We start from the raw sequence: 20,278 nt of genomic DNA, 5'->3' as shown, positions 1-20,278 counted from the left end.
AGGACGCTCGCTCAGTGTCCCGCAGAACCGTCGTTCGAGCCTGTACGAGATGTTACGCACGCCACGTTTGCCCGTTTCTGAGAACTGAAAAGCTACCACAGCGGGGAACTGTTACTTATTGACGGGATTGCTGGGCGAAGGGCGACATTGGTGCATCGCGCCCCACATTTTTTGTGGTTTCAGTTGCCATCATAAAAAGCAAATACTTTAACTTCTCAGCGCGCCCTACACGCTGAAAGATTACGCGCTGAATGCGCGCCTAACTAGTGCGTCACCTTGTGATAACTGATACGTGATAACTGATATGACTTAAAATACCTCAAACGAAAGAAGACAGTGAATAAAATTAATCAGAACTGTAAATGTATTGATTGATAGTATAATATTTTTACAGAACCTAGGCTTTGAGCGCTATTACCTTGAGTTTTCCCTACTGCCGAGAACGTTTTGAGCATACAAAGGTAACTGAGACATTTTCGTTGTGTGGATTTAACACGGAGCGTATAGTCGACTACAGAATTAGTTCCACTCCTCAGAAGCTATCAGTTGACCGGAGCGCTAAGTTGTGCCGTTTATCACGCAATTAAGCGTGTCGATTGTGAGCATTGGGACAAAACTATAATTTGTGAACTCAGCCCGTGTGTGCGGCACAGCCTACCACTCCAGACAAATAATTGCCTGTGAAAAGTGGAACATCATTCTGTAGTCGACTATACATACAGGTCGCGATATTGTGACGTTTCTCGCGTTGCGTGTGACTAACTAGGCTGGCCTGATTTTCATCTCGGTCCTCCGCAGCGAGCTCCACCGGCTGAAGGTGACCCACCACAGGCCGGCGGGGTGTGGCGTACCGCCGGCGCCGTGCTGGCCGTTGAGGTTGGAGAGGCCGCAGCTCGCGTACCACCAGCCGGCCTGGTGCTCGTCCGCGCAGCTGCCCGAGGACCACGCGTCCCGATCACGGCCAACGGTCGAAAACATGCGGCCGGCGTTGTTAGACAGGCCATCGCCGGCGTTACCCGTGTAGTTGGTGAGGGCTAGCCTGAATCCATCCTGCTCACTTGAGATGTGGAAGTTCTGGTACTGGGCGTACGCTTGAGTACCGTTGAATTCCTCGAGTTCAACGCGCAGCTCGTATTGCCGGTCGTGTGATGAGGTAAGACGCCACACATTGTCCAAGCCCCACCAGAACTCTGCGAGCAGGTGGCCGAATCCCTGCCTGTAGTCGCTCCAGCCGAGGTTGAAGTGCTGGCCGCGCTGAGTGGCGTCCCTCCGCTGGATCACCGTCCAGTTTCCTCCCGCGGTGTCCATGTCGCAGAACCCCACAGCGGCGGGCTGCTGGCCGCCACCGCCCTGCAGCAGCAGGTAGCGGCCCGATTTGGAGCTGGCCGGCAGGTCGCTGCAGTCGCGGAACTGGCGGCCGTCGGCCGGACTCTGCTGCTCGGCCGGACTCTGCTGCTCGGCCGGACTCTGCTGCTCGGTGTCGGGCCGGCTGACCGTGAAGGGCCCGCCCGCTGACCGCGCTGGACCCGGTGTCCCGCCGGTGCCGGAACCGGCCGGCTGGGATCCCCGGACGTCCTCCCGCTGACTTTGTCCACCCCTCACAATGTGGTCGGTGAGCTCAGTCACTCGGGAGTCGAGCAGAGTCAGCCTGTTGTCCAGCGACTCCACCCGAGACGCGAGTTCTCTGACGGCTGGCAGAAGTTCTTGCTGAAGTGCTCTTGTTACCATGCTGAACACCTCGTCGGCAGTGAGCGGGGCGGCCTGCTGCTGCTGCTGCTGGGCCGCGGCACAGCCGGCCATCACGACCAGCGCGGCCGACACGAGGACTGGGCTCCAGCCGCGGACCATCCTGGCGCACATACCGGTACCGCCGGCGCCGACTGCCGACCGCGGACTGGTTGCTGGCAGGGCACTGTCGCCAGACCAGAGCCCGGCCCACCGCGCACAACCCGCACAAAATCCGTTCTGGGCATAAACACATCCGCGGCCGGGCCGTCTGCGACCAAGCTCCGGGCGCCCTGTGACACCGGCCCGTCTCGGCACTGTGACACCGGCCCGTCTCGGCACCGTGCGGCCGGCCCGTCTCGGCACTGTGCGACCGGCCAGTCTCGGCACTGTGACACCGGCCCGTCTCGGCACTGTGCGGCCGGCCAATCTCGGCACCGTGACACCGGCCAGTCTCGGCACTGTGACACCGGCCAGTCTCGGCACTGTGCGGCCCAGCTCCGGGCGCCCTGTGACACCGGTCGGTCTCGTCACCGTGCGGCCGCAGTAATGTTTGGACATCTGAGCATCATTGTAAACTGACGCGGTGACTCTCAGCCGCAGATGAGTGCGCCAGTCTCCTTTATTATTACTTTTTGCATCGTCCGTGGCCAACTACGGCCTATCCATATTAGGATCTGTTTATACAAGCGTCTTTTAGCAAACAACCTTTTCGGCAATGTTCACTGTTCAGTGCTATTTGGCGCTCGGCAAAACAGGCTGAACATACAGGCTGTATGTTCAGCCTGTATGGCTGTAGTTAGTTAACTGAGCCCGCTCGGCGCTCACCCTGGGGAGGGGGAGGGCGCAGGGGTGCATTATGAATAGCATGTATATCGCGGAAATTTCATGTAGGTTAGGTACCTAAGATTAGGTTAATTTTATGCCTTTTCCATTAAAATCTTTAAGAAAAAGGCGGGACAATTCACTTCCCCATATCATAAGGTTGTTTTATAAATTAAGGATGCTTAGGGATATTCCGATGCTTTTGCTTTGTAATTCAAGACCTAAACTTGTTTACTTCGCTGATTCAGATTCACTTAACGTAGGAGCTGCAGAACGCGGTCATTACCCTGAGCAGTTGCGGGAACTTGTTACAGGAGATACTGACCAGTCGTCACGTTGGGATGCCGTTCACGAAACGGAGTCAGAATTCGACACTAAGCCGGTTAGGTTCACAACATGTCGAACAAATAAGGAGTTGATTTATCAGCTGTTGACGCATGCGCGAAATCCCCAACTACAATCATTCGTCCCCTACCTAAATGACTGCGGTATTCCCGGTTTCATTCGCACATTGCCCCACTTGTCCCGGTAGTGCAGCGGTAAGTGCGCACTGCGCAGCCTGTGGTCTTACCTGTCGGTGCCGACTGCGTCCCTCGCCCCGGTCCCCGGCGCTGGTCCTGTGCTGACCGTCCCTGTCCGGCAGTGGCCGTCAGAGTTCCTGCGGCTGCCCGGGACACCTCGACAGCCGGGGTCGGTCCCAGCACCCCGTCCCCACGCTGGGGAGGCTCCCCAGCGCCTCGACCGGGCCCCGCTGAGCTGACTGGTGCCCCGGGCGGCGGCGGCGGCAGGGGGCGAACCTCTGCCGCGGGAGTCACTGATGGTGATATTGGTGGTGCTGCTGGTGGTGCTGACGTTGGTGAAGGTGTCGTTGCTGGTGTCGGTAACGGAGCTGGTGTCACTGTTGGTGCTGGTGTCGGTAACGGAGCTGGTGTCACTGTTGGTGCTGGTGTCACTGTTGGTGTCACTGTCGGTGCTGTTGTCTCGTCAGGTGTCGCTGTTGGCGCTAGTATCGCTGTGGGCGCTGGTGTCGCTATTGGTGTCACTGCTGCTGCTGGTGTCGGTGTTGGTGATATTGTCGCTCGTGAAGCGGCAGCCGCTAAAGGCGGGGCAGGGAGTGGAGACGATGTGGTGCTGGGACCAGTGGATCCATTGGACCCACTGGTCGTGGCAGTGTGACAGCTCTCCCTCCAGAGCCGCTCCAGGGCAGCCGGGGGCCGGAGCGTAGCGGGCAGCCCCAGTCGGCACAGCCTGCCAAAAACAGCGAGAGCAAATGTGAGATCGGAGAGAAAGAGAGAGAAAGAGAGAGAGAGAGAGAGAGAGAGAGAGAGAGAGAGAGAGAGAGAGAGAGAGAGAGAGAGAGAGAGAGAGAGAGAGAGAGAAGCGAGAGATAGAAAGAGAGCGAGAGAGAGAGAGAGAGAGAGAGAGAGAGAGAGAGAGAGAGAGAGAGAGAGAGAGAGAGAGAGAGAGAGAGAGAGAGAGAGAGAGAGAGAGAGAGAGGAGAGAATCCGACCCTAACCTGACCTGACCCTGAGCGTACTCTGACAAGACCCTGACCTGAACCCGAAACTGGCACCGACATGGCACTACACTGACCTTAACACTGACTCTGACCTTGACCTGACCCTTCCATGAAACTGGTATGGCGCTGACCTATTTTGACCCTTCCCTGACCCTAAACTGACCCTGATCTGACTCTGACCTAACCCTGACCTGACCCTGACCATGACCTGACCTGCCCTGACCTGAGCCTCCTTCGCTGGTGTGCCAGACAGCGCGCGACAGCAGTCCGATCGCCCGCGGCCATGTGGCGCAAAAAGGACGTCTCGGTGCAGCTGATGATCCGGAAGTCAGCCAATGAGAGGCCGAGATGACGCAGGAGCACGCTGAAACAGCCAATCAGCGCGCCGATCAGCCCATCAGCCAATCAGCAACCGTGTCCGTTGGAGCCACCTAATACAGCGCAGTGAACTGTGAATTGAACCAAAATCATTTGTTGTTTCGTATATCGTTGAGAGCTGCTGCGAGGAGCATGATAAATTTAGGAAGTATCATTAGAATATATGACATTCTCCTCGGAAAATGACCAAATGAATGAAAATGATTATTTATTGATGAATTGATGATATTTCGGTCACAGACCTTTGTCTAAATCGAATTCGTTAACTCGTACAAGGCAAAAGTAGTGAGTGACTCACTACTTTTGCCTTGTACGAGTTAACGAATTCGATTTAGACGAAGGTCTGTGACCGAAATATCATCAATTCATCAATAAATAATCATTTTCATTCATTTGGTCATTTTCCGAGGAGAAGGTCATATATTCTAATGATACCTACTTCCTACAAAATCATTTGTTCCTTGAACCTAAATACCTTCGGATGTATTTCTGGCAGACTCTCATTGTTCCCTGCGACTTGGCAACTTACTTATACGTAATTACTTCCTATTTCATTTAACCCTCGCCCTGGCAGGGCCTTTTTCATAACACGGCCTGGCAGGGGGGGGGTCGATGCGACCCCCCCCCCTCGCGATTGGCTCCTATGGCACCTAGAAACACCAAATTTGGTAGGTAGGTGGCCCCCCCGGAGTTCTCGCCCCTGTGCAAATTTGGTTGCTCTATGTCAATATTTAGGGGGGTTTTGGGGGGTATAAATGTAAAAATTTCGCTAAAAACAGGTGAAAAGTTTTTCGCTTATAACTTTTGATCTAATTAAGATAGAGCAAAAAGAAAAGCACCAGTGAACTCAGCACGTCAAGGCGCGTCGAATGATATACTTTTTAGCTTGCTTAAATGTACTTAAAGTTTTTCTTAAATTTTAAGTAAACTTAAAATAATGAATTAAGTTCAAGTTAACCAAATTGCATCATATCGCATATCATTCGATTCGGCTGATCACCAGGAACACAATGACACCATTTTTTAAGCTCTAGCGTCATTATGTGCCAAGTTATTGGCAAAAACGTCATTTGACCTCAGTTGACCTCATTTGACCTGACCCATGGATAAGTACGCCAAACAAAGAAGCACCAAGTGACCTGCTGTTAAGAACTGTGGTTTCAAAGCACAAAAGTGATAGAACGAAGCGGATATCTCCAGTATTTTCCGAATTTAGTATTTTCCCATAGGCTTAACATTACGACGTAATGACCTCTAACTGACCTCAGGTCAGTGACCTCAAAAAACCCGAACTATATGTTATACAACTCGATGAACTTAGCACATCCTGAAAGTTTGAAGGAAATCAGTCCAAAACTGTGAGTTGGACAGGTGCAAAAAGAAAATTGAAATTTGACCATGACCTTGTACCGGTTTTTCTGACCTGGTGACCTGACCCAAGGTCACCCGGACCTGAAATTTTCAGGTCATATGTAAAAAGGTTGCCCCATAAGCTGTGCCAAATTTGGCGGCGCTGCGCGCCGCCGTTTTTACGCTATCTTCGAAAAACCTTAGGGGGGGGGGGGGTCGCATCGACCCCCCCCCCTGCCAGGGCGAGGGTTAAGTATTACATATTTTTCAAGGATTCAATCATAGGGAGTGACGCCAAAGTTCGATCATTTCTTTTATGTCACTGTCTCGAGAGCAGTTTTTGATTCACGAACCTTGCATAAAAGGATTTGGTTGATTATTGTTTGTTACGTTTGTTTACTTTCGTATTGGGAGTGGACGTCATATGATGATGAATAGCACTGAATGGAACTTACATGCCAAAAAGTAACAGCTTCATGGTGGATGATTCCTAATTCAACAAACGTTGTGTTCAACTGAACACCTCCATGGCACCAGAAGCTCCGTTCTTCACTCTACTCGTATAGCTCGATCGTTGCCGGTCTTCTATGTCTGACGTCCCACACGCAGCGTCGTCTCTGTCACTCCGGAGAATTGCCACTCTGGAGTTGAGTTGTCACTCCGGAATTGAATCACTGTCGCTGACTCAGCCACAATGTCACTCAAAGAGCATTGAGCATTGACTTGTCAGAAATATCAGTGACTAGCTGTCCTAGTGAAGTTTCTGGAAACGATGTGTCTTTTCAATTATTCAATGTTCTTTTTCCGTTCCGCTGTGGATTTTCTGTAAAATTTTCTGTAGATTTTCTGTACAGTCGTGTACAGGTTGATGGTCCGCCACTCTTTATCCACCGGGTTCCTATGGCTCAGCATTGGCAGCAGCCGCCTGGTACCGGTAGGCTGTGCCGCATGACCCGAGAGTGAAGCGGCACAGCCTACCCACACTGTATGACACCGGCTCGGGTCGCCTGGTAGAGCGATTTGACCGGACGCTGCGTCACACCGGCTGGGGCGGGGGGGGGGGGGGGGTAAGGGTCAGGCCTGTCTATTTGGCTCGGCTCGGTGGATGAGGCGGGCTGGAGTGTGGTGTGGGGCGGGGGTGATGTGGGGAGGGAGTGAGCGGACCTGGGGCTGTGTGTGTGTGGTCACTTGTCGCATAGAACCGATCGTAATCCACCCTCCAAAAATTCGTTTTAGAGATAGGTATTCACAAAACCCAGGGGGGTTCAAACACCCATCTCCCAAGTGGAGTGCGGAAGGACAGGTAAGGGTCCATACGGTCTCCTCATGAATTGCAGCAAAGAAAGAAAACAGACCTGTCACCAAATAATCTTTCCGAAAAGTGGACTAATCGCATAGCCTCGGACACAGAAATAAACACCCAGCACGCGAAGCGTCTTGAACCGGGCCTCTCACTACCGGTCAGTTTGACAGTCTAGCACTCCTACGCTGAGCTACACCGGATGGTGGCCACGGCCGGGGCAAAGTCTGGCCGGGCGGGCGGCGGGGCCGGGAGGTCGGCAGCAAAGTCAATGAATGTTTTTGTGGTTTGGGGTGCCGGTCGCTCTAGCTTGGTGGAATGATGATGGATCATTGGTAAAACTTTCAACGTGGAGTCCCGGTTCGATCCTCATCGGGGCTCCGGCTACTTTTCCGAGTTAGGATCTGGTTCGATTTTAGTGGTTGCGATCCATTTATACGGTTTTATATCTACATGTCGATTGTCGATTGATTGACTGATTCATTCATTCGTTCATTTAATACATGTCGACATTTAACATACGAATTGACATCCAGGATCAATCCGATCAATCTACCATTTTCATAAGCGTATTGCCTAAATATCATGCATATATGTATGTGGCACAAGACCTATGGTTGCCTCGATACCGTGCCAAATCACGTTTTGCACAATGCACAAGTAAATTACATTCGCTGGGTCCTCCGTGCATTTTGCTTAGCAAAAACAGGAATGCAATTGTTAAGCGACGCAAAATGTGCAATGCAGCAAGTGACCACACACACCCGCCCAGCCCCCATGGTCCACCAACACGCCCCACACCACTCGCCAGCCCACGCCAACCACCGAGACGAGCCCCTCCCCCCGCGCTGGTCTGACGCGACAGCTGGTCTACAAAGCGCTCCACCCGGCGACCCGAGCCGATGTCAAACGGCGTGGGTAGACTGTGCCGCTTCACTCTCGGGTCATGCGGCACAGCCTACCGGTACCAGGCGGCTGCTGCCAATGCTGAGCCATAGGAACCCGGTGGATAAAGAGTAGGGGACCATCAACCTGTACACGACTGTACCTCGTCTGCTCCTCACTCACTACCGACTCCTCCTGCTCTCTCCGATCGCGGATCCCGCTGCTCTCTCCTCTCTCCGGTCTCAGCACTCTCCCTCCGCGCTGCAGGTCACAGCACCGACAGAGCCGGACAGTGGGTGGGTACTGGGTAGACACTCGACCCCCCCGGTCCGCCCCCCCCCCCCGGGCCCCGGCCGCGGCGACCCTGGCAGGTGACAGCGCGACCTTTTGCAAACCAGTGCAGTGAGCCACCGCGGTCCTTAGTTTAGGGGGCCGTGGGCACGAGCAGCGAGCACGGCCTGCGATAGTACACAGCGTCACAAGTCAAAGGACCCTCTCACTCTCCCCTCCCTCTCTCTCCCTCTTTTTTATTCAAGTCTGTCTCATTCTCTTGTTGTATCTGTACGAATATGTACACCTAAATAAAACTAACCCCGACCCCTACCCATCCGTGAAAGGGTCGCGCAGTGCCGGATAACGGGATAAAATAGATGCCAAAGTGGAGCGTGACCATCAAAGTCGGACACGGCCTGTTCTATTCAGCTGACATAAGCTGGCAGTGCGGCTGCCTACTAACCGCAGTGTTTTTGTTTTGCTGGGTTAGGCCCTTTCGGTCCAATGAGACCATTGCAGTGACGAGAGCATGATAGAAATTAGGGGGAGAGATTGGTCTGGGCGGGCACCCTAGTGCGTCACCGGGACTGAGCCCATCCGTTAGGACAGGCCCACCAGCCCCCCCCCCCCCCCAAGCACTCTCTGCACCTTCTACCGCTGGGTTCCCTTAGGAGCTGCGGTTGCGCTCCAATTGGAGACGCCCGCATGAGACAAAGTTGCCTGTCCAGCCCGAAACAGGGTTGCGGCGTGGATGAGGACTTGAATGTTCTGAGGATAGAAACGACATAAAGGGTGTTGACCAACCGCAGACCATCCGTGTCAGGAGTTTCAAATACCGAGCGCCGGAGCGACTCGAACCCCGGCTCTCGCTAACGGGAGTCCGAAGTTCTAGCAGCTCAGCTCTGAAACATGCTAACTGACATGCAATATTTTTTTTTTGTTACATCACTCTATCAATGTTAATAGTTGAGTCTTCAGTCTAGGGACTTTTCTAAAACCTCTCGCTTGCCATGTGAGAAAAGCCGATCCGCTTTAGTGGCTGTGCTGCGCCATAGATGTCGCGCCGATCGGACGGCCTCACTAGCTGCGCCGGCAGCACCACTGCACCAGCCGATCGGGTCAGCCCCAGGCTATAGAGCTTAGGTCAGCCTGGTGAACAAGATAAATAATCCGTTCACTTTCAGTTGCAACATTAATTACGACAATAAGTTTAGAAAAGCAGTACAAAAAGGTATGAGAAACTGAGGTCCACTGTAATATAGGGGAAAAGTAAAAGACCTTAATTCGAGAACAATCCACTTTACTTCACGATTGAAACTCCAATGATGTTTTATGAGCTTCTACCTAACTTTTGACGCAATGAGCTCAGCAAAAGATGAGAAAGGCGCGGAGTTATGTTTTCTGTGTGATTGTGCTTTTAAAGCAGTTTTTCGCTTTCATCGTTACATTCATCTCTACAGCTGCAGGCACAAATACAGACGAGTACATAGGTGAGGGACATCTGCGCCAAAATCTACACATTTTCCCTTTGTACAGGTACTCAGAGCCAATGGCGTATGACGTAGTTTTTTACTTAGCGGAGCTGAAAGCACTACAGCGCAGAGCGGCCCGGTGCAATTATGCACTGTTTGCGTAGGAGCGGTGATTGCACGCGGCCAAACACGGCCGGAGGGCGTTATTGTACGGCCCGCCGGACGGCCCCGCTGAGTGCCCTCCACTCGTGGTCCGCCCTCACGTCCGCCCGTGATGGCAGCCCATTGGCACCGCGGCCTGTTAACGTCATTGGGTAGCCTATTTGCATGGCGGGATAACAGGTATGCAAGCCAGACAGTGATTGAAAGCACGTTTCGTGGAATGGCTGATTTGTGGAAAGGCTAAATAACGCAATTCAGGTATAGATTCTGTATGCTTAAAACATTATCATTACATTTCTACGCTCCATTTCCATGTTCAAACTGTTTTCAATCAGGAAGAGAGAGAGAGAGAGAGAGAGAGAGAGAGAGAGAGAGAGAGAGAGAGAGAGAGAGAGAGAGAGAGAGAGAGAGAGAGAGAGAGAGAGAGAGAGAGAGAGAGAGAGAGAGAGAGAGAGAGTGCAGGGGAGATATCATAACGTTGCTTTTTACATAATAAAACTTTTAGCCACTTTCAAAAGTGTTTGGCGAGTTGAGCTCGTAAAGGACAAGATACCGTGAGGTTATTTGGAAACTTTGAGAAATATAAGCCGCTTGTGAGATTTAATGTGACCATCCCACCTTAACATTAGTTTTGAGTTGAGATAGCCAAATAGGGGCCCCTGGTTTGCACTTGCCGTTTTGGGCACTCACAGCATCGCGAATTGCTTTAGTTCGGAGATAATGAATTTCAAACTTACTTTTTCAGATTCTAAGGGACAAATGCATTTTCACGCCCCCTTAGAATTTGTGACGTCAACGCAGATCTAAAATTTTTAAATCATAGGTATACCCTCGGTAAACGTGGTGGTATTTACTGCTTTGCGTGGCAACATCTGCCACTCGATACAAAAAATTCAAGAGGGGCGGCACCCGCCCCATCCCCTCGGCCGGCGAGGGCTAAAATTGGTACGTGCTGCTACTTACCGTAAAGGCACACGCTCGTTTTATCCGTTAACCCTATTAGTGGCAGGGGGGGTTGTTTTTATCCACCCCTCAGGTTTTTCGGGAATATCTCCGAAACCGCTAAAGCTACGATGCTGAAATTTTCTGACTTTTCCTAAAACTAAATTGGGCACATTCCCTGAAAATTTCAAGTTCATAACTTTACCAGGGGCGGCTCCAGAGCACTGGACATTGGGGGGTCCTATTCGCGAAGCGAGTCATTTGGGCGAAGATCACGATGCTGCACCAGTTTTACGAACAGTGAATGAAAGGTATCATGTGATAACATATACAAAGTTATTGTGCATCCTCTTTTGACACGTTTTTGCTATAATAGGCGGATCCAGGCGTCCAAAAAGGGGGGTTATTTTTTACCTCCCAACATAGGTGCCCTGACACCGCCTATGTATGACCAATACAATTTTAGTCGTTCTCTCATAAGAAAATTGTAACATAACAAGACCATTGCCACCCTTTTTAGAAACAGTACCAACAAAAACCTTATTTACTATACTTTTTGTGTACCCCCAATCTCAATGATCTGTATCCGCCTATGCTTTTTGAAAATGCATATTTTTAGGATCCATGTGAATTTCTGGTTCATTCTCTATCGATCGGCAAAAGTTGCGTTAAGGTTGGTTCAGAAACCTGGCCGTGATAAACAGTCTAAAATGTATCTGCAATTTGCCCGTTTTTACCCCCCTCTACCCCCCTATTGACATTTTTTAATTTTATTTTTTTTAGAAATGTAGATCTCGTTGAGCCAAATCGAATGCCGTTTGAATTTTGAAAATCGGCCGGTTAGATCTCGAGATATCAAGGGGGGGTCGTAAACAGCCCCCCCCCCCCCTGCCACTAATATGGGGTAGCCAGGAGCCTGCCACTAATAGGGTTAACCCGCGCCCCGTAGGGCTATCGGCGGACCCTACGACCCATAGGGGGGGGGGCTGTTTCGGCCCCCCTAACCCTCGCCGGCACAGGGGGGGGGTTGATGCAACCCCCCCCCCTAAGGTTTTTCGCGAATAACTCGCGTAAAAAGCGGCCGATCGCGACGAAACTTTCAGTACCCTCGCATTGATCAATTTTACACGTTCCCTGAAAATTTCATGACCCTGACCCCAATGACCTTTGACCTGTGACCTCTTTTCCGTGATCATGTTTGGCCGAAATCGCGATTCGGCGTATGTCGGCTCGCATTAGCCGCGCGTTTGCAAGCTTTTCGTGGTTTCAAACGTTCAAACATGTGATTTGATGTTGCTCCCATACATTAGGGTGGGTGTCAAGGTCACCTGAAGGTCAGGTCAGGTCATTGACCTTTGGTGACCTCGGGTGACCTCGGTTCACTTTTTCGAGTTTTACATATTTCTAGGCTAGTTTTTGGAGCTGAATTGGAATTTAGCAACGGTTAGGCGGCACGGGCGGACATCGATAGCAGCGCCTCTATCGGTCACTAGGGAAAGCTGGGCTGTAGGCGACGAAATACCGACTGAGTTGTCACAAGTTAAATAGGTTTATAGACATCCGTCTTGTGAAAAAGTTGATCTTTTGCCTTCAATATTTCTACAGGCAATTTTAGAAGTGCCTTCACATAGATTACAAAACTGTTTAAATTATTTTATTCACTTCAAGCCTTCCCTATTGTTCTTGATGATGCGGGAACTATTTCTTATTAGTGTTTCTAGCTTAGTAAAAGAACATATTGTGCAAACGATGAAAAAGGCATAAATGGAAGACTTTAAATGCAATTTTCAGTAACAAATAATGGTAAATTCTCTACACATCAAGGAAAAGGTGCATGCTAGCTGATAATTTAAAGTTCTTGGGGCCAGCTGGTTTCTTTTTTTCTTACGTCGCCCCAATGGCCGCGAATACACTTGTGATAACGCCTAATTTGAACATTTACGAAGTAGTTTTGGTGCCTTCGTAACATGTCACGAAGCTGCCAGAGGCGGTTGACACGTATTACGAATACCCGTCACAACCCCTACTGGTTGACCTGACCTGACCTGACCCGACCTGGTCTAAATGCTTAAAAACATCATCTCTGATCAAAACTAACACGATATTCGTGATCAGCACCCCGGAAAACCACATAGCAGCCACACTTTACGACTTTCTAACAGGTCCCGATTTTCCCGGTTTTCGGGTCATTGACCTGACCTGGAAGGTCACCCGATGACCTAGGACCTTAAACTTGGGTATCATCGGCTTCCTCTCGTGACGGGCATCACGCTCGTTTTTTCCGCGAAGCTCCAGCTCGATCAGGGGCCAAACGCGAGGGGGAGTCGTACCAACCTCCCCTTGTGCCGTCGAAGGACGCAAAATGGCCTGTGCCGGCGAGGGCTAAGATCTCGGAAATTTACCGGCCGATTTTCAAAACTCAAACGGCGTTCGTTAGCCCCACCGGGGAACTACCTAGTGATCAAATTTCATTGACCTTGGTCAAACCGATGACGTCACAGGTCAGGTCAAAGGTCGGATTTTCACCGTTCACAGGCATTTCAAGAAATGTGCTGCGAAATTGCGTAAATTGGTAAGTTATTGAAAACCATCGATGGTACATTGTTTGTCAAAGGCATACATTGCTATCTGAGGTCACTGATACCAGGGCCCAATCTTACCAATGCCGTGAACAGGATTTGGCAGCACTGGCTGGAGTTTATGGCACTGATATCAAAGATTCCCTTTTTATTTACCTCCAGGTAATCTTGTCCAATGATTTGATAGCGTGAATAATAATACTGTCGCCAGAACGAATGAATAAGTGAATGTGGAATAGTTCTGAATGCTACCAAATGACGTGAAATCGCATTCGCGGCATTTGGTAAGATTGAGCCCTGGTCAGGTCACAGAGGTCAGGTCACTGGGGGGTCACAATATGAAAGCGTCGTGTGATACATGTTTTATGGTCCATTTTACATGACAAATGCGATTATGTGGGTCAGGCAGCCTTTGGGGCCAGCTTAGGTCACGTTTTGGTGAAGGTCAGGTCAAGCTCAGGTCAAATTAGGTCAAATTTCAAAGTTGATATTTTTGCATAAAATGGGTATTGATTCGATGCAACTTGTCACGGGGAGGCTAATGGTGGTCTTTGATTTGCTTTACGTGGTCTAGAATTGCCAAAAATTGAGTTTGAAAATTTGACGTCGTCATTTTGGAACAGTTTTTTCGCTATAACTTGGCAAAAAAAACGAGGTATCGATCTGAAATTTGGTATGTAGATAGAAGACGGTAGGTACTATGACATATATTCCGCCTTGTTCGAAACTCAAAAAAGTTTTTGGATTTTTTTGACTAATATATAAAAAAAAATGTTTTTTGATTTTAGGGGGTCAAAACTAAAAAAAAATCAAAAATCCGAGATAGCAGTTTTGTATCCCTGTCCATTCTACACCTTCTATGTCTGATCGTTTTTCTGTATCTTCAAAGCTTTAGGCCTGACAGCTCTTCTCGCGGTCTTTTTTCGGTCGAAAATGGCAGAACATGACGTCATTCTGGCGTCATTTGTGACCAATCTATTATAGCCTGTGGATTTTTTTTGTCACAATGTGTAAAATTGATGCCCGGAGGGATCCTGAAAGTTTGGTGGCGATATCTGCAGCCGTTTAGGAGATATCGGCGGAAAGGGACAGGGGGGACCGTTTCGCCCCCCCCCCCCACGGGGCGCGGGTTTAATTAAGGTCAATTAGAAATGAACGTATGATGATCGTATCAACTTTGTTTTGGCTAGCCTTTCGGCAATCCTTGCCGTAGAAAAACAATGGGTTCGCCGAGGGTGAATGTAAACACCCGATCACGGCCAAAGGCCTTGGACCAAACTTTTCGATGTAACCACCGTATTTGTATTCTGATGTATCTGTTACAGACCGTATGAAAACCCAGTCCGTTTGCAAACGGCCTGGCCCAGTCAGGCCGTTTGAAAACGGCCTGAAAAAGCCGGCCGTTTGCAAACCGCCTGAAATATCAGGCCGTATGAAAACGGCCTAGGCAGTTTGAAACGGCCTGGACAGTTTGAAAACGGCCTAGTCAGTTTTCAAACGGTCTGGCGAACTACAACAGCCTCTGAAGATTGAACTTAATGGATCCAGGTTGGTCGATGATCAGGTTGCATCCATGTGAATGCTTGCGCATTCCATGCCGAATGACTCGTCTACATAAGTCGAACATTTTGTTACTGTGCTGATGCTCGGCCCGGCCATTTTTCGACAATATTACTAACTAATTATACAAGTTCACGGTCCGCCTGTGATACGGCCTCCAGTTGATGCAGCCTGGTGAAGCCACTACTGGTGAGGTCTGGTGAAACGTACCTATCACTACAAGACTCACCGATTATTTTGCGGCATAAAACGCCAGAGCGCGCAATGGACATCAGAGCTCACATCAGTGGCGCGGGAACCGGGGGGGGGGGGGCGGCTAGCGGGGGCTGAGCCCCTCCAACTTTTCGGCTGGAGGGGGGGGGGGGCTTGTAATGTATTTGAGCCCCCCACCCCCGCTGGAGGAATCAAAATCGGAAATCTACCAATATAATTTCATAGATTCATACATAGGCGCGGGAACCGGGGGAGGGGGCAGTGGGGGAAGCTAGCTCCTACAGCTTGGGGGCCGTGGGGGCGGTGCCCCACAACTTTCCATGAGGTCAGGAACCGTTGGGGCGGCTTGTCCTCCCCTAATTAGGGGTTGTGGGTCACAAAGGAAGAAAACATGTTAGTGAAAAATCCACCTCTTTCACTGGCTCGGCAACTCATTTTGCAGATTAACCCTCGCCCGCACATGCCATTTTCCCATCCTAGAACGCACATGGGGGGGGGGGTGGTTGCCACCCCCCGCGCCATTTCGTTCCTGTTGGAGATAGAGCTTAGCAGTAAAGACCAAAAAGATTCTTTGGGAAGAGACGAATCCAATGATACCCAGTTTTACCTTCTCAGGTCAGTCATTGACCTTCCAGGTCAGGTCAAACTAAAAAATGTTGCTGTTTTGGGTCACCGTTGGATATCAAGTGCGCTGCTTATCAAATACCGATGACGATGCTGTTTTCTGGTGCCAAGCCAGCTAGAACCTCTTTGTCACACTATCCGACCAGAATTTTGCTGCTGAGGTCATTTCAGGTCAAGTTAGGTGAGGTCAAGGTCAATTATATGTGTTTGTATGTCTGTGTGTGTCTGTGTGTATACTGATGTGTGCACCGATTGTTTTTGGGTCCATATCACATGAAATCATGATCTGAGAAGCTTTTACCAAAAATGCAGTCAAAAAACTTCACAAAAAGTAAATTCAGCTTGCCTAAAACACAATTATCTTAGATGACCTAGGTTGACCTTGACCCTGACCTTGACCCCTGTACATCGTCGAACAACATGTTCCATGATAGGTGGGAGGTAAGACTGGCAAAAAAGGCCGAAATCAGGGTGTCAAAAGCTCACAAGGCCCATGGCAAACGCAAGATGTTGAGAATTGGCCATTTGGGTCATGACATGACCTAAAAAACAAGGTCATATCTCCGAAACCAAAAATCACAGAAACTTGAAATTTTCAGTGGACATCAAGAAACGATAGACAAGCAGCTATACGAAAAATCAGCCTTCTAGCTTTAAAAATGTTGAGTGCAGAGCAGAAAGACTGCCTGGGGGGGTGGCAACCACCCCCCCATGTGCGGGCGAGGGTTAAAACCTTTATTCCAGGCTGCCAAAACGGTAGTTTGTTCACTCAGCTGAGACGGAATAGCGAACTTTTTTGCAAATATTTTCGTTTTTTGTTGTTGTTGAAAAGGCCAAGGTCTGAAAAATAAAAGTGGCCTAAAACCGGTGAGAAAACTAGATTTGGGGGTACCCTAGATTGATCTCTATTATGGTTCAGCCCCCCCCCCCCCTCCAGTCTGGAAGAAGTTCCCGCGCCACTGGTTCACACTAGAGTCCTCACCGCGCCCGGTCGACCGCCGGCGGCTGGCCGGTGGCGTAAGCCGGCAATACCTGACCATTGCGGTGGAAGGCGAAACTTTGAAGTCCGGGGGAAGAGCCCGGGTCGACCGGGCGCTATACGGGCCGGGTCTCAGTTCCGCTAATCTCTTCCTAACCAGGCCTCAATTCGTCATCGGGAAAATCAGGGATAATTTTCCGGAACTAGCGAGAATCATCGGGGATGACGAACGGTATCGCGATAACAAGACATGCTGAAGATAGGCGCTCAACAATAATTTTCCGACGGAGGATATCCGAGTGACAATATTTTTCCGGATGCCGAATGCACCTCAGGATTTCATGGTGCCATGTAATGTCATGAAACGGTCGTGCTTCAACAAACTAAACATTGTCCAGCTGTAACTTTATGCAGACCAGATTGTTTTTAAAATGCCTAGACCGTTTGCAAACGGCCTGGTGTCTGGAAAGTTGTCATACGGCCTAGACGGTTTGCAAACGGCCTGAAATTTCAGGCGGTTTGCATACAGTCTGGAATTTCAGCCCGTATTCAAACGGCCTGACTTTTCAGTCCGTTTGCATACTGACTGGGCTGTCCAGGCCGTTTGCAAACGGCCTGAATCGGGCCAGGCCGTTTGCAAACGGACTGAGTTTTCATACGGCCTTAACATATCCATTACTCGATAACTGGAACAATACCAGGGAACGTAAATCACCTCTGCTTTCCAAATTTCTTTGTCGTTTGTATATCTTGATAATTTGCGCAGAGAAAAAGTGACAATGCTCAATGTACATACTTTCATTTCACATTTTTTACCTTTTTTCTAGATTTTTTTAATCTTTCTTGCATTCTTCACCCAACCTCAGCTTTGTTTTGCTTCTGGTCGATGTATCATGCTTAAATAATTTCATAGTTGAGTTTCGCCGTTCGGGCCTGCTTTTGTCTTTTCAGCGTCCCGTTTCTGCAACTCATGTCTCATCACACACGTGATTTCGTCTGGCACGCCGCCGGTGTGGCTCCTTTCCCCGTCCGAACACTTCTCTTTCGGTCGTCATTAGCGCGCTCCAGATGAGGGGCCGGCGGCCGGCGGCAGCTGCCTCCCCAGGGACCGTCCCGGGGGACGATATCGGCCCCGCTGACCGGTCAGCCGACCGGAGAGGTCGGGACGGGCGGTCGGACGCAGAGGTCGGCTCGCTGGATGGAAAGGTCGGAATCAATGGCGACAGTCGGCCTCCGTCCGCCGCCAGGCACGGTCGGCCGCGCTGCCGCACCGGGCGGGCCTCTGACAGCGTGCGGCGAGTGGGGGGTGGACCGCCGCTGTGGAAGGTGGACAGCCACTGTGGACCGCCGCTGTGGAAGGTGGATAGCCACCGCGGACCGGCGCAGCCGCTGTGGAAGGTGGACAGCCACTGTGGACCGGTGCCGGGCTGACCGATACGTGAGGTGGAGAGTGCCGCTCCGACTGGCGCTGTGGAAGTGAACGGGGAAGGTGGACAGCCGGGCAGTGTGGCCTGTGGACGGGTGGACTGTGGAGGTGGACGGACAGTGGAGAGTCACTGACAGCGGGTGGACCGTTCGGGCACCCGATCCGGCACGCTGGAATAACGCTGAACGCGCCGCCAGTGAGAGAGACTGAACCACACACAGATCACACGGATAGCGGCCTTCCGCACGGTCCAGTGGGAGCTGTAAGACCCAAGAGACGGATCACGAGGGACCAGGGGGACTGCGTTGTGACGACCGATAGACGGGCTCGCACCAGCGGATCCCAACGCGAGTTCGACGGCACGGCGACCGAAAACTGCGGCTCTGTCGCGAGTGGCGACACATAGGTTTGCGGGCGAGTATTTCTCGACACGGGACAAATATCCAGTGTGCAATTAACCACTGAGGACCGGTCTTGAATTATGAGTGACTCCGGGAACTGACAGCCGATTCGGTCTGACTTCCCGTGAGAATTACCGCGACAGCCCATTTTAGCACAGCTGGAAGTCGATTTAAGGCGAATCACCTTCGATCGTCGGGATTATGAACAGCGGATTAGCAGGTCTATAAAAGATTCTCGCAGAATACGGACGGGTGCCTAATTATAACTACATTGTGGATCTTCTTGAGCAATAGCTAAGGTGACTGGTCGCTGGCTAAACTTATTTCGTTTTATTTCATAATTTTGCATAGCGCCTAACAGCAAAAAAAAATCCGGCCGAGGGACTCAACTCTACAAGACATTGCTGTAACAGCACGCATATCATCGAGTTTCGCCGGACGATTTGAGAGCTCGTCCTGTTGCTCGTGACCTCGCCTGGGCGAAGCGCACGGTCGCTGTCTCGGTGCGTCGGTGGGGAGGTCACCTGTTGGCCGGGTCAGCCGCGGCACGCCGGTACCGGACCTAAGTCGCCGATTGCCGGCGATCTGTCTCCTGTCGGACGGCTGCCGGCGACATGGATCTCCATCTCTCAGTCTGCGCCGTGGCGCTGCTGGCGGCCGCCGGACTGGGTAAGCGACCCGCCGCGGTCAGATCCGCGACCACGTCCGCCCGCGCTGGCCAGACCAGTGACCAGTCTCAGCCGGGAGGGAGGCGCCTTTATGCAAGGGTTCACTGTTTACAATAATTACGAGCATTTCCAATTCCATTTAATTGAATATTTTAATCGAAATAAGCTACTTTAACAACGATGAACCATTTGCGAAAGCGTGTAAGGTGTGTGGGCAACTTAATTTTCTATCACTGAGGCTCACCTAAAATGCTTGTGCGTTTTCTTTACATTTCAAACATTCATATTTTCGTCCGCCTACAAAATTCATATACATGCATGAATCCTGCAGTTGTATAATATTTTGCCTCAACAACTTGCTAGAGTATGCGTGACGTCCTTATTTTTTTTTTTTTTTTACCTGCACCCTGCGAGGGAGAGGAAATTGAATAACTTCATTAGAGTTTCAGCCCACCAAAAACAGCTGCCCGTAGATCCATTTCCTTTTTGGAAGGCTTTATGGCGTATAGGTAGGCACCCACTGGGCAATACATTTCCACGTGTCACAGTTTGGGTTCTATTTTACGTGCTCCGTTCAGCGGTCAATTGCAGATCATGTCGAAAACGACTGGGCCGATTGTACTCAGATTTGATGCACATTTGAGGACCAGTGAGTAGGTGGCCCGCGAAAAAGTCAATTAAAGCCTGGGGCCCAATTTGCACACGCGCACGTGCAGGACTCACTCAGCTCATTCAATCTGACTCTCTCTCTCTCTCTCTCTCTCTCTCTCTCTCTCTCTCTCTCTCTCTCTCTCTCTCTCTCTCTCTCTCTCTCTCTCTCTCTCTCTCTCTCTCTCTCTCTCTCTCTCTCTCTCTCTCTCCTTCTCTCTCTCACTCTCTCTCTCTCTTTCTCATTCGTTTTTCTGATTTTACAAGGTGTGCAGGGTATCAAACGAATTTGTTTGTGTCGCTTTCGCTTTAACCACTCATGGGTTATGCGCCTATTTGTAAAAAAATA

General features: G+C 50.5%; 3 protein-coding genes across 3 annotated transcripts in view; 1 reads left to right on the top strand and 2 right to left on the bottom strand.

The window, feature by feature from the left end:
- Window positions 1-762: 762 nt before the first annotated feature.
- Window positions 763-1,848, bottom strand: LOC122370779 (microfibril-associated glycoprotein 4-like). Its single transcript, XM_043346675.1, has one exon. It carries the CDS (start codon window positions 1,846-1,848, stop codon window positions 763-765), a length of 1,086 nt encoding a protein of 361 aa, XP_043202610.1.
- A 1,182-nt stretch (window positions 1,849-3,030) lies between these two features.
- LOC122370783 (proline-rich receptor-like protein kinase PERK2) lies at window positions 3,031-6,643 on the bottom strand. The gene is made up of 3 exons (XM_043346679.1): window positions 6,253-6,643; window positions 4,293-4,433; window positions 3,031-3,798 (listed from the first exon to the last, which is right to left on the bottom strand). The coding sequence occupies exons 1-3, from the start codon at window positions 6,273-6,275 to the stop codon at window positions 3,051-3,053; spliced, it is 912 nt and encodes a 303-aa protein (XP_043202614.1). The 5' UTR covers window positions 6,276-6,643; the 3' UTR covers window positions 3,031-3,050.
- An 11,808-nt stretch (window positions 6,644-18,451) lies between these two features.
- LOC122370778 overlaps window positions 18,452-20,278 on the top strand; it is a 79,124-nt gene continuing 77,297 nt past the window's right edge. The window contains exon 1 of the mRNA XM_043346674.1: window positions 18,452-19,282. Within this exon, the coding sequence (XP_043202609.1) occupies window positions 19,228-19,282 (55 nt within the window). The 5' untranslated portion in view covers window positions 18,452-19,227. The remainder of the gene's footprint in view (window positions 19,283-20,278) is intronic.

The sequence above is a fragment of the Amphibalanus amphitrite genome, unplaced genomic scaffold, assembly GCF_019059575.1.
Source record: "Amphibalanus amphitrite isolate SeventyFive unplaced genomic scaffold, NRLGWU_Aamphi_draft 001167F_arrow, whole genome shotgun sequence".
In the NCBI taxonomy this organism is placed as follows: Eukaryota; Metazoa; Arthropoda; class Thecostraca; order Balanomorpha; family Balanidae; genus Amphibalanus; species Amphibalanus amphitrite.
This window is presented reverse-complemented; position numbering and strand designations above follow the sequence as displayed.